This window comes from Stomoxys calcitrans, chromosome 2, assembly GCF_963082655.1.
Source record: "Stomoxys calcitrans chromosome 2, idStoCalc2.1, whole genome shotgun sequence".
NCBI classification, from domain to species: Eukaryota; Metazoa; Arthropoda; class Insecta; order Diptera; family Muscidae; genus Stomoxys; species Stomoxys calcitrans.
The window spans coordinates 11,617,207-11,635,645 of NC_081553.1; the positions used below are offsets into that span (position 1 = coordinate 11,617,207).

Here is an 18,439-nt window from a genome sequence, read left to right on the forward strand (position 1 = left end):
AAAATCGGATCAGATTTGGATATAGCTCCCATATGTATGTTCGTCCTATTTACTGTAATAATGCAATCAAAATGTCATTTGTTTACCGATTCTCTCGAAATTTGGTAGGAAGGATTTTCTTATGGCCATCGACATTGTTGATGAATTTCATAGAAATTGGTTCAGATTTAGATATAGCTCTAAAATATATATATATATATATATATATATATATATATATATATATATATATATATATATATATATATATATATATATATATATATATAGCCCGATTTTCACTCCTAGAGCCATTGCAAGCTCATTTATTGACTAATCTTCCCAAAATTCCCTTCCCTTCCTCGACTACTACAAAATCTGAGAAGTTTGCTTGAAATCGGTTCAGATTTGGATATAGCTCCCATATATATGTTCGTCCGATTAGCAGAAATTCGAGGTGATACAAACGGACCCTTAACATGGTGGTGGGTATAATAAAACTAATAGTGACAAAATAGTGCTACTTCTCGCTGGACAAGACAATTACAATCACATATAGATATTGAACGACTATTTCCATTCCATGCATCATGATCATTTGGGAAAGCCAATTATTTCAAAAGAAAATGCAGCGATACACAACATGTCGCCGATTATAATAATTTCTTAGGTAAATCATAGAAAAATTTTTAAGTAATTTTGCAGAGTGCTCTGATTCGTGACATTGAATATAATTGTCTAATAAAGTCAGTATAACACATATGCTGTATGTTAACGAATTCTTCGCTATAGCAATTGAATAAACAGTCCCATATCTTGGTGTATTGTGTTATCTTCATTCTGAAAGCTAGAATTTTGGTTGCGATTTCTTAACAATCTTGGTTGACAACATGAAATTCACAAAAAAAATTTTAATTTGCCAAATATTTCTGGTGTTGTTTTTGCTACCCGTGGTCTTGGGTACAGCCACCGCTGAACCAGCTTGCAATGACATTGATGTAAGAGATTTGCTTTTCCTGAACTGTACATTAAAATAGTATATGATTTTTTCTCTTCAAAGTGCAACCAGGATCCACGTTGCTGTTTCGAAGATGAAAGTTTTGTAAGGACACGAAGGCGGGCAGTATCTCCCAAATCAACTGGTGAATATCAAAGATTCAATAATGGTCGAAGTCCCAAACAGCAAATGCAACCACAACAGTCGATACAAATAACTAGACCGGCAGCTCCTAATACACATCGTGATATAAAGGAAGAAACTCCCATAGAAAGACTAGAGGAAAACCCATTTCAATGTCATTTTTAATATGGGCATTTGATATTAGGGCAAAGAACAATGTTTTTAACAGAATAAAACTTTGTTCTATAAATAGATAGAGAGTTAACTTTTCCACATCATTCTTAAGAGAAAAGGTCAATGTTGTTCTCAAACATGCATTTGGACAAACAAATTTTGCAGAAGAACGAAACAAGTAAAAGCGTGCTAAGTTCGGCCGAGCCGAATCTTATATACCCTCGACCATGGATAGCATTTGCCAAGTTTTTTTCCCGGGATCTCTTTTGAGGCAAACACCCTCTCCCTTACCCTAATTTTCAGAAACGCCAGATCTCGGAGATGGGTGGTGCGATTTAAGCGAAATTGTGTGCTCTCATATATTGTACCCAAAAATAAAAATTTGGTATCCAAATTTCGGATGGGGTACCTAGGGGGGCCGCCCCACCCTAAAACCTACCAAACATATATTCAGAGCAATCACGACAATATCGGAGTCAAATGAAAGGTATTTAAAAGTAGAAAACGTATATGATATCTAATTGTCGGTCCAAGTGTCAGCCCCGAAAACACCCTTAAATCGGACATATTTACCGACCATGGCAATATGGGACTTAAATAAAAGGTATTTGCGAGTAGAATACGTATCTAATATCTAAATGTGGGACCACGTTTCTGAGGGTCCACCCCTTCCCTAAAACACCCCCCAAACAGGATGTATTTACTGACCGTGGGAATATGGGGCTTAAATAAAAGATATTTGATAGTAGAATTCGAATCTGATATCCAATTATGGGGCCAAGTGTTTGGGGGGGGGCCACCCCAACCCCCAAAACACCCCAAAATCGGACAAATTTAAGGCCATAGCAATATGGGGCTCAAGTGAAAGGTCTTTGGGAGTAAAGCACGAATCTGATATCAATATTCGGAAAAAGTGTCTATGGGGCCACCCCACCCCCACAACACCACCCAAATAGGAAGTATTTGCTGACTATTGGAATATGAGGCTCAAATAAGAGGGTTTTTAAAGTAGAACACGAATCCGATTAAAGATATTTGCGTGTAGACCACGTATCTGATATCAACATTAGGGACCAACAACCAACCATAACAACCCCCAAATATGACGTATTTGCTCTCCAAGACAATTTGGGTCTTAAAGTGGGAGTGGATCTAAATATTTATAGTTTTTGGGGCCAATACCCCAAACCGGACATATATGCTGACTTCTGCAATAAGGAGTTTAAATGAGATTAGGAAACGAATTTGATATCACTTTTTCACTTTTGCACGACGTGTTTTGTTATGATATCCAACAACTGTGTCAAGTATGGTTCAAATCGGTCCATAACCTGATATGGCTGACATGTAAACCGATTTGGGGGCTTGACTTCTTGAGCCACTAAAGCGCGCAATTCTCATACGATTTGGCTGAAATTTCGCATGAACTGTTTTGTTATGACTTCCAATAACTGTGCTAAGTATGGCGCAAATTGGTACATTAACTGATATAGCTGTCATATAAACCGACCTTGGGTCTTGACTTCTTGAGCCTCTAGAAGGCGCAATGCGATTGGAATGAAATTTGATCGACGTGTTTTGTTATAATATTCAACAACTGTGTCAAGTATGGTTCAAATCGGTCCATAACCTGATATAGCTGTCATATAAACCGATCTGAGATCAGATAATTTTATAATTTAGTCAAAAAAAAAGAGAAAACGTTCAATAACGTAAAGTTTTTTTTTTATTTATTGCAAAGTTTTTGTTATTGTTTTGAGCTATGAGCAGCTCCTATGGAAATTTTGGCAATTTACTTAACTTCCGATTTTTTAAAATTTTAATTGATTTTGCACAATAGAAGATAATTAACAAAGTTCTAATTATTGAATTTGGAGTACAGATTATTGTATCAGGTATTAAACTGAAGCTTCTATAGCTAGCTCTAAGGTACATCGGGTGTTATCTGCGGAAGGCCTCTTCATCTCTGTTAAAAATTCCATTTTTGAAGCAGCATCTTAGATCTCCTAAGCGGTATAAAAGATGATAATCTATTTCAAATTAAAAATATTAAAATACTTTTTTTTCGTTTTACTTTAAACTCTTCACCACATGTGCAACCCTCCCAGCTAATACTTTGGATACTTAAAAATTTTTCAGGTAAATTTGGAAAATCAAAGCCAATATGGTGGCATTGATGTTGACTTTTAGAACCGAGTCCATTAGTGCTGAAAGCCAACATCGACACTGAAATCACAGTTGAACAGTTTGATTTTATAGGCTTATAGCCCAAATATTTGCCTTCTAAACCTGTTCGCTTGCTACTACAAGCAATTCGTTATGCATGATGATAAACTTAACTGCAAACAAGTGCAGAAAAGCAAAACCCTAAGTCGCTTGAAAAAATAAAATTGCAGTATAATAAATTGAAATTGATTTGGTTTTTTTTTGTAAGTTCAATGAATATTTCAGCAGTATAGTATATGAATATTTATTCATAAATAATTTCCATAGCAAAATCCTTTATACATGGGTTTCATTCCTTCATAGTATTGCAGTTAAGTATATCGAGGTGTTACAAACGTCATGACTAGTTTAGTATACCCCCATCCTATGGTAGAGGGTTCAAAGAAACCATGTGCAAAAAAATAAAACCTTTGAAATACCTTTGCGACAAACAAATCTATTTTATTGGTGAAGTAAAGGGTGATTTTTTAGCTACTAACTGTTTGGCAACACTGTGTAAAACAGCTCACACACGTTTCTTGTTTTGCTTCATTGTCAAACATCTTTAGTTTGCTCTATAATTTAACCATGAATCGTCCTACAAACGAACAACACTTGCAAATTATTGAATTTTATTATCAAACTGCGTGCTCTATTAAGAAAGTTCTTGACGGGCTTCTTAAATTCCGACGGCGAACCTCATTTTTGGCTCAAAGGGTGCGTAAATAAACAGAATTGTCGATTTTGGAGTGGAGATCAGCCAGAAGCATTGCAAGAGCTACCAATGCATCCAGAAAAAGTCACAGTTTGTTGCGGTTTATGGGCTGGTGGCATCATTGGACCGTACTTCTTCAAAGATGATGCGAATCGTTACCTAACTGTGAATTGTGAGCTCTACCGTGAGATGATATGCAACTTTGTTTTGCCCAAAATGCAAGAGTTTGACTTGCATGACATGTGGTTTCAACAAGACGGTGCCACATTCCACACAGAACGCGTAACAATGGACTTATTGAGAGGCGAGTTCGGTGAACATTTCATTTCATGTTCGGGACTGGTCAATTGGCCGCCTAGATCGTGACATTTGACGCCTTTAGACTATTTTTTGTGGGGCTAGGTTAATGTCTCATGGCCATACAGACAAGTCCACTTCAATTGATGCACTGGAAGACAACAATGAAGCATTTAGTCGAGGGATACCGGCCGAAATTTTGGAAAGAGTATGCCAAAATCGGACTAAGCGGATGGACCATTTGAGACGCAGTCACGGTCAACAGTTGCTTGAAATAATGAAACATTAAATTATATGGACCATACTATGGATTCAAACAAAGATTTCATGAATTTTTCTGAATTTTGTGTGTATTTTTTTCATACCACCATAGAATGGGGGTATACTAATTTCGTCATTCTGTTTGTAACTCCTCGAAATATTCTTCTATGACCCCATAAAGTATATATATTCTTGATCGTCATGACATTTTAAGTCGAACTAGCCATGTCCGCCCGTCCGTCCGTCTATCTATCGAAAGCACGCTAACTTCCGAAGGAGTAAAGCTAGCCTCTTGAAATTTTGCACAAATACTTCGTATTAGTGTAGGTCGGTTGGGATTATAAATGGGCCATATCGGGCCATGTGTTGATATAGCTGCCATATAAACCGATCTGTGATCTTGGAATGAATTCGATTGGAATGAAATTTTGCACGACGTGTTTTGCCATGATATCCAACAACTATTAAATCGGTCCATAACCTGATATAGCTGTCATATAAACCGATCTTGGGTCTTGACTTCTTGAGCCTCTAGAGGGCGCAATTCTTATCCGATTTGAATGAATTTTTGCACGAAGTATTTTGTTATGATATCCAACTGTGCCAAGTATGTTTCAAATCGGTTCATAACCTGATATAGCTGTCATATAAACAGATCTAGGACTTGACTTCTTGAGCTTCTGGAGGGCGCAATTCTTATCCGATTTGGCTGAAATTTTGCATGACGTATTTTATTCTTACTTTCAACAACTGTGTCACATGAGGATCAAATCGGTTCATAACCCGATATAGCTTCGATATAAACCGATCTGGGATCTTGACTTCTTAAACCTCTAGAGGTCGCAATTATTATCCGATTTGGCTGAAATTTTGTACGACGGATCCCCTCATGACCATCAACATACGTGTTTATTATGGTCTGAATCGGTCTATAGCCCGATACAGCTCCCATATAAATCGATCTCTCTATTTTACTTCTTGGCCCCCAAAGGGCGCAATTCTTATTCGAATTGGCTGACATTTTACACAGGTCTCCAACACATAATTTAAACGGACCATATCTTGATATCGCTCTAATAGCAGAGCAAATCTTTTTTATATCCTAATTTTGTCTAAGAAGAGATGCCGGGAAAAGAACTCGACAAATGCGTTCCATGGTGGAGGGTATATAAGATTCGGCCCGGCCGAACTTAACACGCTTTTACTTGTTTGTTTTGTTTTTATTGAGTAAAGTTCAATCTGGCAGCAGTCTGTATTGGGAGGTTGGCAAACGTCATGCAAATGCAAATTGTGTCCATGAACATTCCGTTAAGGAAGCTCATTAATAAGGGGCCTCCTGGCGTGCCGCAATGCAACACCTCTTTGGGGAGAAGTTTTTACATGGCTGCCATGCCATTTCTCGCCAGCATAAATTCTCACAAATCGCCGATAACTATCATCACCGCACAGGCTGAAACCTTCAGCTCCGACTTATGTGGTGTCCATCCTTATCAGGGGAAGTTTAGCTGAAAGCTACCAGGCGCGTCCACAGGTTGCGGATAGTGGAAAGTTTCGTTTTTATGCCGAATAGCTGCAATAGCGGCCGCAAGCAGTCAGCGATTTTCGAGAGGAGAGTCGCAATGGTGGCACTGACTCTTAATTAAATACTGAGTGCCAATGATACTCGAAATGACAAGGCGAGTTATTGGCGCCTTCAAATAACTAATGGCCAACATCAGCGTCGGTTCCCAGGTTGGGTGTGGCTGGAGGCGAACGTCAGATCTTGGAGCAAGCGGGATACATGTGCGATCCCACAAAGCCCATAATGTAATCGACGTCCGGAAAACTATAAGAATCACTCTGTGAAACAGAAGAAGAAGAAATGGACGTTCCTATCGTTGACAACCCAAGTAAATGCAAATTTGGCCCATGAACATTCCACTAAGGAACAGGGGCAAACTTCTCACATCGTTGACGACCCACTTAAACGAAAAAAGTACCATGATTTGCGGATCTCTGAAAGAATATGACCGCTGCCACGCCCATATTAAAATCGTTCTGGGAGATTTAAATGTCAACATGGGGAAGGAAGACAGTTTTGGTCCAACAGTTGGAAAGTTTAGCGTCCACTAGATAACATCCGATAATGGGTTGAGGCTAATAGATTTCGACGCGTCAAATACATGGTAGTAAGCAGCATCCGATTTCAACATTTAAGTATTGACAAAGCCACATAGCTGTCACTCGATCAAAACACCTTGATCACATTGTAATAGATGGAAGGCATTCATCCAGCGTGTTAGATGTACGATCGATCCGTGGAGCGATTACAGATTCGGATCATTACCTTGTTGCAGCAAAGGTTCGCACCCGTTTGAGCATGGCGAGGAAAGTACGATTTGACACCGCACGAAAACTGGACATTGAAAATCTGCAAGCACAACAGAAGGTAACGGCATACTCCACTTGACTGACCCAACTGGTAGATGGAAGCACTCCTTGTTCCGATGATATAATGGCGCAGTGATAAACCATTTCCCACTCCATGGAAAATGCCGCGAAATCCGTACTTAGATACAGGAAGTTACCCCCAAAAAACCAATGGTACGACCAAGAGTGTCGAGATGCTAGTAAAGCCGAGAACGCGGCATATAGAGAAACCCTGTAATCAGTAGCAACGCCAGATGAAGGAGAGGTGTCGGGAGAAAAGGAGAGAGGAGAAACATATATTCCGCAGAAAGAAAAAGGAAATGGAAAAACGTGAGTATGAGCGAATTGAGATGTGAATGAAGTTCGGAAATTCTACTAAAAAACCAAACATCGAACCGATGGCTCCTGCAGAAACTAATAAGGAAATCTGGTAACTGACACAGATAGCGTGCTGAGGATATGGAAATAACATTTTACCCAACTACTAGTCTCCGACGATGGCGGCAAAGAGGATAACTCAGAACCAGTCCCTGATGATGGTATAGAATATTTAACTAATAGTCAGAACTTCTAAAAATAAGGTCCAAGCCGTCGGGTTGCCTGCTGAACTATTTAAGACCGAAGGCGACGCGATGATAAGAAGTATGCATCAGCTTGTCTCTGCAATCTGGCTAGAAGAACGAATACCCGATGGAATAAGTCTGCTGCCCATCCCATACAAAATACTCTCGAGCGTTCTGGGTGAAAGATTAAAACCTAAAGTCAATGAGTTAATTGGGCCCTATCAATGCTACTATAGACCTGGTGAAACCACCTTAGACAGTATATTTACACTACGGTAAATCATGGAAAAGACCCGAGAACGACAAATCAGCACCTTTCATCTCTTTGTTGACTAAAAAGCCGTTTTCGATACCCCTATACGTCCAATAGTATTTCAAGCCATGTCTGAGTTTTGAATTCCTGCAGAATTAAGAAGGCTCTGCACGATGACACTTGCTGATACACGTTCCTCAGAATAGGAAAGAATCTCTCCGAACCATTTAATACCAAACGAAGTTTCAGACAAGGAGACAGCCAATCGTGTGATCTCTTTAATATCCTGCTGGAGAAGATTATACGAGATGCAGATGTGAATAGATATATCGCACTCTACTCACAAGACAACGACAGATGAAGATCACACTTAAAAAGATACTGATACTACCCGTGTTGTTATATGGTTCTGAGGCATGGTTACTTGTGAAAGCAGATGAGGCAGTGCTTGGAGTATTTGAAAGAAAGATTCTTCGTAAAATATAAGGACCAATTTGCGTTAATGGAGAATATAGGCGTCATATCAACCACGAGCTGTATGAAGACGATAACTAGGGTTGCCCAAAAAGTAATTGCGGATTTTTTAAAAGAAAGTAAATGCATTTTTAATAAAACTTAGAATGAACTCTAATTAAATATACTTTTTACACTTTTTTTCTAAAGCAAGCTAAAAGTAACAGCTTATAACTGACAGAAGAAAGAATGCAATTACAGAGTCACAAGCCGTGAAAAAATTAGTTTTATTAAAAATGCATTTACTTTCTTTTAAAAAATCCGCAATTACTTTTTGGGCAACCAATATATAGCTCCCATATATAAGGCTTTAGGAGGCACAATTTAGATCCGATCTTTACAAAATTTGGCACAAAGTGCTTTTTGTGACATCCCAATATGTGTGCAAAATGTCATCATAATCGGATCAGATTTATATATAGCTCCCATGTATATCTTTCATCCGATATGCCCTTTTAAAGTTGTAGTAGCCACAATTTTGGTCCCATCCTTACAAAATTTGGCATGGAGCGTTTTATTCAACGTTCTCATATGTGTGCAAAGTTTCATAAAAATCGGTCCAGATTTAGATATAGCTCCCATATATATTTTTCATTCAATATGGCCTTTTAAGGCTGTAGAAGCCACAATTTTGGTCCGATCTCTAAAAAATTTTTCATGAGATGGTTTAATTGACATCCCAATACGTGTGCAAAATTTCATCAAAATCAATTTAGATATAACTCCCCGTAAATATCTTTTATGCGTTTTGACTTTTAAGGCTGTAGAAGCCACCATTTTCTTACCATAGCAAGAAAATCGTATAAGCAAGATTCTATTCGATATTTCAATAGGTATGCAAAGATTTTTATTTTTTTGCTTGCATCATTTTTAAGGTTTAACCAATATATATTGAATTTGTGTGAATATGTATCATTTACTACTTTCTTTACAATTTCCACTCAAGCAGATTTTCTGTTGACAATTTAAAAAAAACAAAAATTGCATTACCTGTCAGAATTATACAGCACCGTTATATGCATTTCCTTCCTTTTTAATGCATATGTGCAACTGCCTAATGTGTTATTCACCTTAAAGAAGAATTCATTAAACCATTCCTCATGATGCATATGATAACTTGCATTTTACATTCTACAGCCTATATAAGCAGTGTAAATTTTCGTGATCAACTCTAGGCGGTAACAAAGGCCCATTGCTGCCAGCGTCAATATGAAGTCAACAAAATTTGTTCTTCTAGTTCAAATTCTTATGACGATATTTATTGCAACGGTCACAGAGGCAGGGTATTGCCCGCCACCAGTAGCAAAGGTTAAACCATATTTCTCTAACTCATGCCTAATTTCATTTTAGCCAAATTTTTGGCAATCTTTTGCTTTACAGTCAGAGGAGCTAAATAATGACTACTATCCGCTAGAAGATGCATCTATTCAGGTGCAAGATGAGGAAAACCAAGCATACCAAGAATACAACGAATATGAAGACATCCAAGAACAAGAAAAGAGACCCAAGAGGGCAACAGAGAAGGTGGTTAATGCAAATACATTAAAATCGCCGGGCAAAACTTTAAAGAAGGGACGAGGAGGCGGTAGGCATAGGGGTGGATTTAAAGGTGGACCAAGGAGTGGATCTAGGAATGGTCGTAGGGGTGGACGTAGGGGTGAACGTGGTGGTAGCGGTCGTGGCCGTAAGAATAGGGGTAAGGGTAGACGAAAACATAAACCTCATGCTAGAAACAGGCATGGTGGTGGGCATACAAGGAATATTGATATAAGTATTAATGATCTACCTAACATCGGATGTTAGCATACGCCGGCCTAAAGCTCTTTTTTAAAATCCAGCTAAGCAGTTAGTATGACTACGATAAGAAATTTCAGAGAAGAATAAATAAATGTTGTTGCTATATATCTCAGCGAAAAGAGGTTTCATTTTATTAATTTCATTCTCACTCAGGATGCAATAACAGGTAATTGTGAAGTCAAAACAAATATAACAAGTACAAAAGTGTTAAGGAGGCTGGCATGTCAAAAAGTCAAACTGGGAGATCGGTTTATATGGCAGCTATATCAGGTAATAAACCGATTTAGACAATACTTGGAACAGTTTTTGAAAGTCACACATTAAAACGGCATATGCAAAATTTCAACCAAATTAGATAAGAATTGGGCCCTCTAAAAGCTTAAGAAGTCTAATAGGGAGATTTGTTTATATGGCGGCTATATCAGGGTATAGACTGATTTAGACTATACTAGTTGAAAGTCAAAATAAAACACTTTATTCAAATTTTCGGCAAATCGGATAAAAATTGCGCCCTCGAGAAGCTCAAGAAGTCAAAACTTAAGATAGGCTTATATGGCAGCTATATCAGGTTATAGACCGATTTCAATCATTCTTAGCACAGGTGTTGGAATTCGTAGCGAAACACATCATGCAAAATTTCGGCCAAATCGGATAAGATTTGCACCCTCTAGTGGCTCAAGAAGTCAAGACACAAGATCGGTATATATGGCAGCTATATCAAAACATGGACCGATTTGAACCATAACAGCACAGTTGTTGGATATCATAAGAAAATACTTCGTGCTAAATTTCATTCAAATCGGATAAGAATTGCGCTCTCTAGTGGCTCAAGAAGTCAAGATTCAAGATCGGTTTATATAGTAGCCATATCAGATTATTGACCGATTTAAACCATACTTGGCACAGTTGTTGGAAGTCATAGTAAAACACTTCGTAGAAAATTTCATTCCAATCGGATAAGTATTGCGCACTCTAGAGGCTCAAGAAGTCAAGACCCAAGATCGGTATATATGGCAGCTATATCAAAACATGGACCGATTTGAACCATACTTGGTACAGTTGTTGGAAGTCATAGTAAAACACTTCGTAGAAAACTTCATTCCAATCGGATAAGTATTGCGCACTCTAATGGCTCAAGGAGTCAAGACCCAAGATCGGTTTATATCACACCTATATCAGGTTATAGACCGATATCAACCATACTTGGCACAGTTGTTGGATATCATAAGAAAATACTTTGTGCAAAATTTCATTCAAATCGGATGAGAATTGCGCCCTCTAGTGGCTCACGAAGTCAAGACTCAAGATCGGTTTAAATGGCAGCTATATCAGGTTATCATCCGATTTGAGCCATACTTGGCACAGTTGTTGGATATCACATCAGAACACGTCGTGCAAAACTTCATTCCAATCGGATAAGAATTGCGCCCTCTAGAGGCTCACGAAGTCAAGACCCAAGATCGGTTTATATGGCGCCAATATCAGGTTATTGACCGATTTGAACCTAACTTAGCATAGTTGGTGGAAGTCATTGTGAAACACGTCATGTAAAATTTCATTCCAATCGGATAAGACTTGCACCATCTAGAGGCTCAAGAAATCAAAACCCAAGATCGGTTTATATGACAGCTATATCAAAACATGGACCGATTTGGCCCATTTACAGTCCCAAGCGACTTACACTAATAAAAAGTATTTGTGCAAAATTTCAAGCGGCTAGCTTTACTCCTTCGAAAGTTTGAGTGCTTTCGGCAGACAGACGGACGGGCGGACAGACGGACGGGCGGACAGGCGGACGGGCGGACAGACGGACGGACATGGCTAGATCGACTTAAAATGATATGGGGTCTTAAACGCATATTTAGAGGTGTTGCAAACAGAATGACGAAATTGGTATACCCCCATCCTATGGTGAAGGGTATAAAAATACGAAATCGTTTAAGCCTTTTTGGAAGATTTAGAACTGCTTGTGTTTTTTCTATTTTGTGCCTTTATTGCAAATTTGTTATGATCAAAGAGCAGTGTGTAATCAAAGAGAGTGGGTGGAAGAGATATTACATGGGAGCTATATAACACATTATACCGATATAACAAATTATGTAAACTGGTCCTTATCAATAAATTCTGTTATATATTCATGACTGAATTAACACTATGTAGTAAAATTTATAGTAATGCGTAGTAAAAAATACGAAAACAAAAAGGTGTGGATGATATTGCTTTCATGAAATATCCCTTATTCATAGGATTTGCGTACACTCATCTTAAATTAAATAGCACAAGAAAGGAGTTTAAAATGTTTATTATTGTTTGGAAGGTAATAAAATTTGTTTTTTTTTTTTTTTTTTTTTTTTTGTTTATTATGATTACTTACCAGCGTATCGGGGTCATGATGAAGGCCTTCCCACGATGCAATGCTGCTGTTTTAAAGCGTAACGATACCTGAAAATTTTGCACAAAATACTTTAGGGGACGGAATTTGATGCTATTAATTAAAAAATCATTTTTTTCCTTATACTTATTCAAAAACACTTATAGTGAAATTATTCTAGATAGGCTCAAATCTTCATGATGTTACGTTTTCTCTTGTTTTATGCCGAGGGTGGCAGGTGATAGTGTAGGTTATGTCTGAGCAGGTGGATGGTAAATCTTGGTGGACAATGGGAATAACAACCTCTCATTTATGGTTTACCATGGTTATGGCATGAATTTGTGTACTCCACCGGACAGCAAAAGAGGACTTCATATTACTGGTGGTCCTTTAATTGACTCTTGGTAAGGCTTTAGGTGGCGGCAAGAGATGTCTTAGGCAGAGGCACAGTGGTTTTAGGCACAGGCACAGTCGGAAGAGTCTTTCTTCTCGTGAAAGCAAAGGACAGAAATTACTGGTGTACCCGTCCAGCAGAGACACAGAATTTCCAAAACAAAAATCATCGACAGAAAGCAAACGCAGTGCACAAAAATAATTCAAAGGCGATCCTAGGCAATTTCTGGCATAGTTTATTATTGCACGTCTTCTTGAATCTTCTTAGGAATTCACATGTGGCTTTTTCGTGTGCTGATTTTTTTCGCAATTAAAGTGTGATACACAAACTTTGGTTAAAAACGATATTTCCACATCTTCTGCAAATTTTTTCGATCTGTTTTGATAAACACGTGTGGATTGACTGGTGTGTCGATTTTATTTTCTATGGCAAACCATGGGTTACGGACAAGCCATGGTGTAAAAAAATCAATGTTAGCACAACTTTTCTTGGCGATTTTTTTAAATTGGCTTTAAACCACACGCGTGGCTTTTGATGTGCGGATTTTTTGCAAATAACAGTCGTAGGCAAGCTTTAGCATACGAAACGATGTTTGCACAATATTTGGACGTAATTTTTCTTTCGATCGCTTGATGATATTAATAATTAATTTTTCGCCAATTTAAAAATGGTAAAAATACTTAAAAACAAGTAAGAGCGTGCTAAGTTCGGCCCGGCCGAATCTCATATACCCCCACCATTGATCGCATTGGTCGAGTTCTATGCGCGGTATCTCTTTTTAGACAAACATAGAATATTCAATAAGAACTGTTATGCTATTGGAGCTATATCAAGTTATAGTCCGATTCGGACCATAAATGAAAGCTGAACATTGTAGAAGTCATTGTGTAATATTTCAGCTCATTCTGATAATAATTGCGCGTTGTAGGGGCTCAAGAAGCAAAATCGGGAGATAGGTTTATATGGGAGCTGTATCAAGCTATTGATCGATTCAGACCATATTAAATACGTATGTTGAAGGTCATGAGACAAGCCGTTGTACAAAATTTCTTCCAAATCGGATGAGAATTGCGCGCTCTATTGGCTTAAAAAGTCAAGATCCCAGATCGCTTTATATGGCAGCTATAACAGGTTATGAACCGATTTGTGCCATACTTAGCACAGTCATTGGAAGTCATAACAAAAATGTGGGAGCTGGTTTATATGGGAGCTGTATCAAGCTATTGATCGATTCAGACCATATAACCCACGTAGACATATGAGAGAAGCTGTTGTACAAAATTTCAGTCAAATCGGATGAGAATTGCGACCCAAGATGGGCTTATATGGCAGCTATATCAAAACATGGACCGATTTAAACCATACTTGGCGCAGTTTTTGGAAGTAATACCAAAACACTACGTGCAAAATTTCTGTAAAATCGGACGAGAATTGCGCCCTCTAGAGGCTCAAGAAATCAAGACCAAAGATCGGTTTATATGGCAGCTATATCAAAACACGGACCGATATGGCCCATTTACAATCCCCGCCGACCTACACTAATAAGAAGCATTTGTGCAAAATTTCAAGCGGCTAGCCCTACTCCTTCGAAAGTTAGTGAGTTTTCGACAGACAGACGGACGAACATGGCTAGATCGACACGACGATCAAGAATACGAACATTTCGAGTAGTTACAAACAGAATGACGAAATTAGTATGCCCCTATCCTATGGTGGAGTGTATAACAAGTAAAAAGGCTTTAAGTTCGGACGGGACGAACTTTGGATACCCACCACCTTTTATGGTCGCAAAACCTTAAATCGAAAGATCGGCAGCTATATCCAAATCTGGACCGATCTGGGCCAAATAGAGGAATATCGATGGGCCTAACACAACCCTCTATCCTAAATTTCAGCCAATTCAGATACTAAATGTAGCTTTTATGGGCTTATATAAGATCCTAAATCGGCGGATCGGTCTATACGGGGGCTATATCAAGATATTGTCCGATATAGCCCATCTTCGGACTTAACCTGATTGTGGACAAAAAAAGAAATCTGTGCAAAGTTTCAGCTCAATATCTCTATTTTTAAAGACTGTAGCGTGATTTCAACAGACAGACGGACAGACGGACAGATCGTTTTGGATTTTTACGCTGATCAAGAATATGTATCCTTTCTAGCATCAGAAATGCATATTTCGATGTGTTGCAAACGGAATGACAAAATGAATATACCCCTATCCTTCGGTGGTGGGTATAAAAATTTCTGCTACGCTCAACGTTTCAAACAAAAATATTAAGTCGTAATCATACAAATTATTCGCACGGCCAAGTAGGTTGTGGCCATACCAAACATCCTTCAATACTTTACTCGATCAACAGCAACACTATCGTCAAATATTTGTTTCAAGCAATTACTCATAATATCCCATGGTTACAAGTTGATGCCAATTATGGGCTTCGATAGACATGCAGATGAAGTTTTCCAAATTCAAACCTTTTTTCGCCGACTTATGGGAAAACTTAAATAAGAAAGACCATAGAATTTTAAAAACAGGAAATTTGCATTACCAACTTAAATTAATTCAAAACTGCACTTCCTTTTACTCGTATGCATAACAAATTGTTAAATCGTCTTATGACAAGGCCTTTCAATAACTCAATGAATAATTCCATCTTCTTGAAGAGAAGTCAACTTGGTTCATTAACCAATTTCTGTAAACCAAGTATAGATATGTCGATGAATGATTTATATAAACACTTTGATTTTGTAAAAAAACTTACAATTCTTAAAGGCAATTTATTTATATTTGTCATTTTAAATCTGTTTTTTAGAAGTAGTTGAGTTTTTTTATAATTTTTTTTACTTTGTATTTTACTTTTTTCTTTCGAATATATATTAAATTTTTTCTAAGTAATGCTCTACTAAAATATGAATAGTAGTAGTACCTACCAATCGACTTGACTTAGCCTTAAGATATTTCCCTATAGTTGTATATAAACCGAATCTGATGTTGAAATAGTTTCAAAACTGGTTTCTCTTGTTTAAAATTTTGAAGTAATGCTTGTAATGAAGGCAGTTCTGTTTGCCTTCATTTTCCAAAGTTTTTTGGCAGCAACGCTCTATGCTGGTAGTACCGACTATGATGGAGAATATTATTATGATTCTGAAGTTGCTGAATCAGATAGAGGCCAGTACATTCCTGGCCAAGCCACTGGATCGGAGTTGTCTGTAGATCAAAATGAGGAGACGCTTGTAGAGTCGGATCCGCTTGACCAAGAATTTGAGGGTGCACCAGAGGAAGGCTACCAACTGGAGCCGGGTGAAGAAACCAACAAGTTACTACAATCAATTTGTCAAACCATTGATGTAAGATTTTCAAGCTTTCACTTTGATCTTAAATGTTTTTTATCACACATCATGCTACTCCATTAATAGTGTCAACAGCAACATATTCAGAAGAATCCCAACATTGCTTTTAATGTGGCCATTGATAACAGGACAATTAAGAAACTACAAAATCGTTTAAGAAATGAAGATTCAAGGGAAAATAGTGATTATGCAACAATAAGGAAATTTCTTGATAGAATTCATAATGGCAATCATCGCAATGATCAAGAGTTAGATGAAGACATGGCAAACGACGACGAGGGCATGATGTACCATGATGACAACCATCTCAATGACCATGAGATAGAAGAAAACCTACCAAGCGAAAACTACTCTCAGGCATACGGTTATGGAAACAAGCCACATCGAAAGCAACACTATCGTCAACAAGTTCCACGTTCCCAAATGTATCTTCAACCTGCAACTAGAAACCATACCAATGAATTTCGACCGCATCAAAATCGAACCCGTGGGAATACTTATCCCCCTAGGAGAAATGGCAATGTACACAACCCCTCAAGAACTAATACACCACGTCCCACATTCCCCCGCAGAAGCAATGTACCTACTAACAGCACTGTAACCAAATCGAATGGTACGTCTAGAAACAATAGGACTCGTAACCCAACTAGGGGCACTAATAGAAACGTTAACAGACCAGTGGTCAGTACACCTACTAAAGGTAGTACTCGCGCACCCCGGGTAAACAACCAACGCAAAACAAATCGCAGAGCAAATCGTCGACCAAAAACGGTAGCAAAAAAACTTGTAGCAAACATTGCTACTAATGAACATATGAATCTAGATAATAGAGATGAAACCATTCAGAACATTTTGGAAAATAAAAGTTCTGAATTAGAAAGCAAGTAACGCTGATCTTTAACAAAAACAAAACTCAGTAAAAAGTTTTTAAGTTCGTACCTAATCTTCAAGATTTAGTGAAATAATTAAAACTTTTAGAAAAATCTTAAAACCGATTTTTTTGAAATTTTCACAGGGTACTAAATTTTTTGATATCTGAAGGGGGGGGCGGACCCTCCCACTTACCCTAATTTTCAGAAACGCCAGATCTCGGGGATGGGTGGTGCTATTTAAGCGAAATTTTGTGTGCCTTCATATAGTACCCAAAAAAACAAAATTTGGTATCCAAATTTCGGATGGGGTACCTAGGAGGGCTGCCCCACCCTAAAACCTACCAAACATATAAAGGGTGATTTTTTTGAGGTTAGGATTTTCATGCATTAGTATTTGACAGATCACGTGGGATTTCAGACATGGTGTCAAAGAGAAAGATGCTCAGTATGCTTTGACATTTCATCATGAATAGACTTACTAACGAGCAACGCTTGCAAATCATTGAATTTTATTACCAAAATCAGTGTTCGGTTCGAAATGTGTTCATTCACCGTAACGTTGCGTCCAACAGCATCTTTGAAAAAATACGGTCCAATGATTCCACCAGCGTACAAACCACACCAAACAGTGCATTTTTCGGGATGCATGGGCAGTTCTTGAACGGCTTCTGGTTGCTCTTCACTCCAAATGCGGCAATTTTGCTTATTTACGTAGCCATTCAACCAGAAATGAGCCTCATCGCTGAACAAAATTTGTCAAAATTTGAACACATTTCGAACCGAACACTGATTTTGGTAATAAAATTCAATGATTTGCAAGCGTTGCTCGTTAGTAAGTCTATTCATGATGAAATGTCAAAGCATACTGAGCATCTTTCTCTTTGACACCATGTCTGAAATCCCACGTGATCTGTCAAATACTAATGCATGAAAATCCTAACCTCAAAAAAATCACCCTTTATTTAGACCAACCACGACAATATGGGACTCAAATGAAAGGTATTTGGGATAAGAAAACGTATCTGATATCCAATTGTAGGACCAAGTGCTAGGGGGGCCACCCCAGCCCCGAAAACACCCCTAAATCGGACATTTTCAAATGAAAGGTATTTGCGAGTAGAATACGAATCTGATATACAATTGTGGGAGCACGTTTTTGGGG

At 38.1% G+C, this 18,439-nt stretch overlaps 3 protein-coding genes across 3 annotated transcripts; all 3 read left to right on the top strand.

Annotated features, from left to right (window-relative positions):
• Positions 1 to 786: 786 nt before the first annotated feature.
• Positions 787 to 1,355, top strand: LOC106082824 (uncharacterized). Its single transcript, XM_013245557.2, has 2 exons — positions 787 to 977; positions 1,040 to 1,355. The coding sequence occupies exons 1-2, from the start codon at positions 870 to 872 to the stop codon at positions 1,283 to 1,285; spliced, it is 354 nt and encodes a 117-aa protein (XP_013101011.2). The 5' UTR covers positions 787 to 869; the 3' UTR covers positions 1,286 to 1,355.
• An 8,295-nt stretch (positions 1,356 to 9,650) lies between these two features.
• On the top strand, positions 9,651 to 10,405 carry LOC106082819 (protein nemuri-like). The gene is made up of 2 exons (XM_013245554.2): positions 9,651 to 9,797; positions 9,870 to 10,405. The coding sequence occupies exons 1-2, from the start codon at positions 9,699 to 9,701 to the stop codon at positions 10,290 to 10,292; spliced, it is 522 nt and encodes a 173-aa protein (XP_013101008.2). The 5' UTR covers positions 9,651 to 9,698; the 3' UTR covers positions 10,293 to 10,405.
• A 5,647-nt stretch (positions 10,406 to 16,052) lies between these two features.
• Positions 16,053 to 17,396, top strand: LOC106082816 (GATA zinc finger domain-containing protein 14). The gene is made up of 2 exons (XM_013245551.2): positions 16,053 to 16,402; positions 16,472 to 17,396. Exons 1-2 carry the CDS (start codon positions 16,094 to 16,096, stop codon positions 17,291 to 17,293), a joined length of 1,131 nt encoding a protein of 376 aa, XP_013101005.2. The 5' UTR covers positions 16,053 to 16,093; the 3' UTR covers positions 17,294 to 17,396.
• The last annotated feature ends 1,043 nt before the right edge of the window (positions 17,397 to 18,439 follow it).

Excerpts from the sequence above, each read along its gene's own strand:
- LOC106082824 (XM_013245557.2), top strand. The coding sequence starts at position 870 with ATGAAATTCACAAAAAAAATTTTAATTTGCCAAATATTTCTGGTGTTG. Across the intron at positions 978-1,039 it reads CAGCTTGCAATGACATTGAT|TGCAACCAGGATCCACGTTG; the intron begins GTAAGAGATTTG and ends TTCTCTTCAAAG.
- LOC106082819 (XM_013245554.2), top strand. The coding sequence starts at position 9,699 with ATGAAGTCAACAAAATTTGTTCTTCTAGTTCAAATTCTTATGACGATA. Across the intron at positions 9,798-9,869 it reads GCCCGCCACCAGTAGCAAAG|TCAGAGGAGCTAAATAATGA; the intron begins GTTAAACCATAT and ends TTTGCTTTACAG.
- LOC106082816 (XM_013245551.2), top strand. The coding sequence starts at position 16,094 with ATGCTTGTAATGAAGGCAGTTCTGTTTGCCTTCATTTTCCAAAGTTTT. Across the intron at positions 16,403-16,471 it reads CAATTTGTCAAACCATTGAT|TGTCAACAGCAACATATTCA; the intron begins GTAAGATTTTCA and ends CTCCATTAATAG.